The sequence below is a fragment of the Quercus robur genome, chromosome 8, assembly GCF_932294415.1.
Source record: "Quercus robur chromosome 8, dhQueRobu3.1, whole genome shotgun sequence".
Classification (NCBI taxonomy): Eukaryota; Viridiplantae; Streptophyta; class Magnoliopsida; order Fagales; family Fagaceae; genus Quercus; species Quercus robur.
This window is the reverse complement of record NC_065541.1, coordinates 67,544,596-67,552,100: the sequence shown is the minus strand read 5'-3', so window position 1 is coordinate 67,552,100 and position 7,505 is coordinate 67,544,596. Positions and strand designations below refer to the sequence as shown.

General features: G+C 34.4%; 1 protein-coding gene across 1 annotated transcript; it reads right to left on the bottom strand.

The window, feature by feature from the left end:
• Positions 1-961: 961 nt before the first annotated feature.
• Positions 962-6,949, bottom strand: LOC126697879 (transcription elongation factor TFIIS). The gene is made up of 3 exons (XM_050395017.1): positions 6,633-6,949; positions 6,360-6,542; positions 962-2,206 (listed from the first exon to the last, which is right to left on the bottom strand). The coding sequence occupies exons 2-3, from the start codon at positions 6,519-6,521 to the stop codon at positions 1,208-1,210; spliced, it is 1,161 nt and encodes a 386-aa protein (XP_050250974.1). The 5' UTR covers positions 6,522-6,542; positions 6,633-6,949; the 3' UTR covers positions 962-1,207.
• Between the last annotated feature and the right edge of the window lie 556 nt (positions 6,950-7,505).

Sequence of the window (7,505 nt, the reverse complement as noted above, 5' to 3'; positions counted from 1 at the left end):
TACGATAAACCCCATCCCCGCCATCACCATTGCTGTGCTCAGCTCACAAACACAAAACAAAGCCCAGTGTTATTTTTCTTTTTAGTTTTAGGTGACCATGGAAGTCTCACTTTATCATAATACCAATACACGCAACATGTGTTCTCTTCTTCCCCTTGGAAAAATCAAGCACCATGCTAGATTTCAATGTGAAAGTCGTCGTGGTTGGTGGAATGTTCCAGAGACACAGTCTGGTTTGAGGCTGAGGTCCGAGGTAGGCAAGTGGGGATTAGCAGTTAGATGCGCAGCGGCGGCTCAGGGTCCATTGGCTGAAATAGAAAGAGAACTGGAAGCAATTGAGATAAACCCAGAAAAGGAAGAGTGGATGAGCGCAATAACAAGAAGCAACAAGTGTGGAGAGAGGAGGGGACTGGTGGATTTGCTCGAGTGTTTGGAAAGCGAAGCTATTATGGGAGAAGATCAAGGTATAGAGCCTACTGACTACAACCGAAGGGCTCAAATCTTTGATAGTAGTTCCAGAGTTTTCCAGGCCCTTAAGGAAAAAGAAAAACATACACACCCTCACGTCATCAAAATCTGATTCTACACCATCCATGTATCATCAATCATCTTCTAATAATAATTGCCAATGCCTATTTATGATTTATATATATATATGATTCCATCCTCATAACCATTTACTATTTCGTTCCATCTTATCTATTGTTTTACCCAATCTCCAATCAGTGTGTAACAGCAAACTTCCCAATGCATGCAAAAAGATTGATTGATTAATAAGTACATCTTGAGTAGTAATCTCTAATCACAGAAATAAAATAAGACGCGTGGGCATTTACCCCCCGCCCCAAAGTGCAACCATATCAATAAAAGCATTGTATTGACCTGAAAGAGACTAGCCACCTCAGAGTTCCACCATAATCATAGCCAATCATCCAAACTAGTAACAAAACATGAAATGATGTTTACCAAATAAAACGCGTTACTCCAATAAAACTTTCAGCATCCAAACAAAGTAAAATCTAAATCACCTACAATAACATCAATAAAAATAAAATAAAATTTTAATTCTACAAATAAAGGTTCTTCACTGAAATTTCAGACTCTTGACTACTAACACTAGGTGCTGAAACATAAACACCATGACACGAGCAGTTACATAAATTCTCTCATGATGATGGCTATCCAATAAAGAATGGCTACCCAACACTTAACAGAATTTCCAATGGTTATTGCAGTTTACACATGTTACATATGTTGTCATAGGTTCATCAGCACTCCGTGTCTGCATTTGGTAGTAGGTGCATTTGCGTTGCCCACATCTACCACACTTAAATTGATCAGTTGTTGCTTTGGGTTGCCCTCCACGCTCACAGTCAAATAATGCTTTCTCTTCAATCTTTTTATTCTCATTTTGCCTCTTATCACTTGCCATTTCTGCTGTGTTCATGTTGATAAGCCTCTCTGGTTTGATATGTCCAAGAAGTACCCTTCTCCGAAAATCTGGGTTGTTACCATCCCTAAGATTGAACATTAAGGATCTATACTTGGCCTTTTGAGCCCCTAGAGAACCTCCCCACTTCTCAAACAGAAGAGACTCTATAGAAACAGCAACCCTAATAGGATCGCATGCATTCACTTCATCCTTAACATCATTATCAGCCTCATTAGAAACTTTAGAGAAAGCTTGGTAAAGACTTTCTCGTACTTTGTCCCGAACGGAATCATTAGATTTAACCATTGATGTCAGCTTTGGGGGAGCACCATGGACTAGTGAGTGTTTCTTCACTCCAGAAGCTTGCTTTTCTTCTTTAATTCTCTGTTCAAACTTAACTTTTTCAGCTGAATCAGTTTTCTCAATCCTGACAACATCTACACTAACCTTTCTCTCTCTTTTGACACCAACTGACATTGAAACTTTCTCCGAGCTTGGTGTACCATTTCGATCAATTTTCTCGACCTTGATGCTTTCAGCCTTCGAAACTTTCTCAACCTTCACAGAAAAGGGCTTCTGATCCTTCTCAGCCTTGGGAGTCCCTGCACTTACAGACTCAACTTTGACAGAATCCTTAACATCCAAGCTTTCATTTTTTCTGTTTCTGTTTGTTTCCTTTATAACTATATCCTTCCATATCTCCATCAGTTCAGAAGCAAATGATTGGATTTTCTTCCTAGGATGCTTTGTGAGATGTCGAAGACGCTTCCCAACCTGATTTTCATATGAAAGACAACCAATTTCAAATCCAATTTTGCATATAATTAAACCAAAGGCATTACTGCACTGCAGCATAAACAAGCATAGATTTATGCAAGAAACAAAAATTTTCTCCTACAATCATCAAATGTTTTTCTCATTTAAAAAATATTTTGATTTTCATTTTATAAGTAATATTATTTAAAAAGAGCAAAAGCCGCAACCCTATAACACGGGATGTATACAAGAGAAACACCTTAAAATGTAAAACTAGCATCTAAAATTTAGAAGATCAATTAATTCCAACAAATAGGAAAAAGAAAAGCAAGCAATTAGTGGTAACCGCCCAATCATATAGGGAGCACAGAAACAAGCTTCAGATCCAAAACAAAACTCTCACATGTTTCAAAGCTAAGAGCATTTCTTTCTTTGCAAATACAAATACAAATACAACACGTAAGGCACACAAAGGAATTGCAACCCAAATGTCAATGCTGCAATGCTGTCCAAAACATCCCTTTCAGCAATCTAATAAATCAACAAAACTCCTAGGCATAAAACTCAAAAAGGGTGGTTTTTTTTTTTTGATAAGTAAGAAAGATGTATATTCAAAAAACTACTCTATGCAAAGAAGCACAAAGCATATATTACAAAAAAACAGAGAAGCAAAAACAGAGGAAAAAACTAATTACAAAGGAAAAGAGAGCTAAGGAACAAAGGGAAAGATTCACTAGATGCGAGCCCCAAGCCTTAGACCAATCAAAAGGGAACTAGGAAAAAGAGCAAGCAACTGGTCATTGGATCTATCCAAGTCCTCAAAAGTCTGCTAGTTGCATTCCCTCCAAATGCACCACATCAAACACAACGGAGCTAAATTCCACCCCCCCACTCCCCCCCCAAAAAATTCTTCCCCATCTGGAAGGAACATTTCAAATGATATCACAGCATTGACAATTGGAATGCAATCAATTTTTTGCCATATGTGGCATATCTGAGGAGACAATGTCAGAAATCAAAAGATGTTCCAGATAGAAAACAGGACTGCTTCAACCAAAATCTACAATGGGACTTAATTGCAAATATGGACAAGAGCTTCACCAGGGCAGGGAAAGGACTGATTAAGAATAACTGCAGCAAATAATATAATTCATGACAAGAGATAAAGGAAGACATCATTCTCTTCAGGATATTGAATATTGTTTGGTTAAAAAGAGATACTAGAAAATACAGGAAGATGTGATTCTGTATCCATGTTTTGAAATTTTGTTTGCATGAAACAAAATGAAAATAACCCAATGCGAAATGGTAGAATAAATGAAACAGATGTGGGATCTCTTTGATAAAGGAAATTAAGTGAATGTAATAAAAATAATTATCAATGCTTATAGTCTCTACTTTCTAGCAGTTTTTATTCTGGCCCATATAAGAAACCACAAAATTCTGAATGCAGAACTTACCCAGAAGTTTTTTAAATTTATTTTTTCTTTTAAGTAGAAATCATAGTTTAACTGACCAAATAGCTCTTGCTACAGGAACCACCTTGTGGACCAGATCCCAAATGCTTCTCAAACCAAACAAAGAAAAAAGAGAGGCAAAAAGGCATATATATATATATATATACACAGAGACACATTGATGTAGATTGAGTGTCACCTAGTGTTGGTAAAAGCATGAAGCACAAAGGCCTCCAGGAGTATAGGCACAAAGCGCAAGCATGTGCCTGATTGAAGTAAAGAACACGTTTTAAAATTTGACGAAAGAAATTGGGGAACAATTATAATGGACAATATGACAATCAAGTAATTAACTAATCATATAAAATGGAAATATAACAATTTATATAATTCTCATGTTTTGCAAAATTTACATAACCATGATAATTGATTGCCATGACAAAATTTGTACTTCCTCTGGGGCACAAGTGAATTATTTATTTTATAAAAAGGAAGGGATATGAATTTCAAGATAAATTAAAAAGATCAAGAGGGGGGGGGAGAGAAGAAGAGTATGTTGGGACCAAACTACAAAGATCATTGAAAGAAGAAGAAGAAGAAGATAGGGGGATCAGGACTGAGTTTCTGGACAAAATACAATGACCAAGAATAAAAATAAATAAAAGAAAAGAAAAGGAAGAGGGCTATACCAAGAACGAAAAAAAGGAACTAGATGTTGGGTCAAGTATAGGAGAGACAGTTAAGCAGAAATTTGGTCAGAGAACATAAAACTAAAGAGAGGAGAGAGAGTTAAGCAGCAATTCAGAAAAAGGGGGCTTTGTCTTTGGCTCGATTGTCTTGCTGTGTAGTGTTGAGATTGAGTGTTCCCCCATTGATATGTTTATTTTCTTCTAGAATTTGTAATGTAGTGTTGAGGGGTGAGCTTATGTGGTATTATATCATACCACAATATTGATCTTTGTATAACAAATCAAGGTATATATCATACCATTAAGATTTCAGGGTCACATTTAATAACTAATTTATTTTTTGAAAAAATAAAAGCTCAAAAGGCATGTTTCATGCTTAATTGAAACTCCAAAAAATTATATCCTAGGTGAACTTTTTGAAAATGCGCTTCGCTTTAGAGGCAAAATGCGCTACAGGCCAGGTGCCTTGTGCATTAAGTGCACTTTTTCCAACACCAGTGCCACCACTTGACCAAAATTTAAATATGACAATGGCCCTTGCCTAGATATTTTTAATATTTAGAGCCATTGGAGTACCATCCAAGTTTATAATCAACACTAGTTGGTTAAGGGCCATGTATCAAGCATATGGAGACCAAAGTAAAAATCCATAGGCAGTTCATAAAAATGTGATGTAGGAAGATAAACATCTAAATTAAAAAAATTTCAAATGCTCATTGAATGATCACTAATTACGTGGATAACAAAATTGATAAAAGAATATACAAACATCAAAATTTTATCATGGAGTTCTTTGATAACATAAAAGTACCTTTCCAATCACGTGTTACAATATTTTACGCACTCAAATATGCTTATCGCATGTTGGCTCATACAGTGTAATTGAAATAAAAATAAAAATACACAGCATTAAGCATTTTAATGTGTACCTAACATAGAAGATAAACATCTAAATTAAAAATTGTTCAAATGATCATTGAATGATCATTAATTATGTGGATAACAAAATTGATAAAAGAATAAACAAACATCAAAATTTTCTTATGGAGTTCTTCAAAAACAGAAAAGCGCCTTTCCAATCACTTGTGTCACAACTTTTTACCCGCTCAAAAATGATTATAGCATGTTGACTCATTCAGTGTCATTGAAATTAAAATTAAAATACAAAGCATTAAGCATTTTAATGTGTACCTAACGTAGGCACATTGTCAATATATCATGAATCAAAAGACCCAGAGCAACATTTGATCTTTCAAACTTTTTTTTTTTTTTTTGTTCTACAATCAATTGAATTTTATGTTCTTAAAATTTCACAACTACCAATCACCTCATCTAGACCCTGCAAAAGGGGAAGCTTTGTGCATTGGTTTTGACTATAATTTCACAACTACCACCAAGATTTTCTATATGAAAAATTCCAAAGCTCCAACTTTTAACACTACATTTAACAAAAAAAAAAAAAAAAAAACGCTTTAGTAAATTAAAGCTTATAGATTTAAGATTCACTGGACCCATATCAACAACAAGCATGCCTTGGTCCCAAGTTCTTTGGGGTTGGCTAGGATCCAAAATCCCATTGGTTTTACAAACTATTTGTAGCAACACAATCCTCCAAAAGCATCTTAGAATAATGAAAATTATATATATATATATATATATATATTTTGGTGATATGTGTTGAACAATGGACTAAATTTTAAAGTTTAGCAATGATATGTCACAAAATCACAAAATCCAAAGCTCAAAAAAAAAAAAAAAAAAATATATATATATATATATATATAAATTGATAGATAAAATCCAAAGCTCAAAAATTCAACAATTCCATTCAACAAACAGAACGCTTTATTACTCAACTAAAGCTTCTAGATTCACTGGAACCCATATAACCAAAAAAAAAAAAAAAAAAAAACCCTAAATCCCAAATTCCATTGGTTTTACAAATAATTTGTAACAACCTATAAAAAAAAAAAAAAAAATTAAAGAAACAATGTATATATAATATAGTAGGGGAAAAAAAGTTACCTGGGTGGAGACAAGAAGTTGATAAGTGACAGGAAAATTCTTGAGCTGCTGCAAAGCATCAAGGCACCGACTTTCCTCGGCTCCTCCGTCCGCCGATTCGGATGCAGCTGCGTCCGCTGCTTTTTTCGCCGCTTCGAAAAATTCCACCAGTTCTTTCTCCATTGCACTTATATTTTGCTATTCCTAATTTAAAATTTAATAATCAAAGAGAGATTCAAATAATCAGAAAAAACAAAAATTAAAAAATTGAGAAGAATTGTGAAATAAACATACCTAGATCAGGTATCGGAAAGGTGAGGAATTTAGCCAGTTCTCTGATGATTTTTCAGAAACCCAAAAAGAAGAGAGAGAGAGAGAGAGAGAGAAATCCCTAATCCCTAATACCTAGCCTGTGTTTGTGTAGTGTAATGCGATATAGGACCAAGGAGAGAAAAAAAAAAACGAGAAAGAGCCGGGGGGAGGGGTTTTATCTGGTATTTAAGGGGGCGATAGTATGAGAGTAATCAGATCAAAGGGCTGAATTTTGAGACACGTGTAATAGATGTTTGATTCAGCTTAGGGGATCAGATTGATTCTGTTAATACTTTTGGGTTTTTGTGTTGTGTTGTGTTGTGTTGTGTGTTTAGATGACTTTGGAAATGGTCTTCCGTTCCTGCTCCTAGTCCTAGTCCTACTACAACTCCTCTTTACTTGTAGGCCTGCCTTTTTTTGGTTGCTCTCTTTCCAAGTCTCTTTGCCACGTACCAGCCTACCTTTGTTGTACTACACACTGTGTTGTCTGAAATTACTTTTTAATTCCTACCTAATTCTTTTTTGTTTCTCTTTCTAGATAAGAGATTAAACTCCATACTCCATAGTTTTACTGCATGCTCTTTTACTAAATAATATATGTCTTTTTTTGGGTAAAAATCTAAATAATATATGTCAACTCTTACAAACACATACGTGTTTGTGTATATATATATATATATATATATATATATATATTATATTAAAAAATGTTAAAAATATTACAAATCTTATTATATAAAATTTAAATGTGATTGGTAGACTTTAACTACCTCATAACTGAATATTTAAATTATATTTTTATAATTAGTGATACGTCATTTTGTAAGCTTGATAAAGTAAAATTTGTAGTACTCA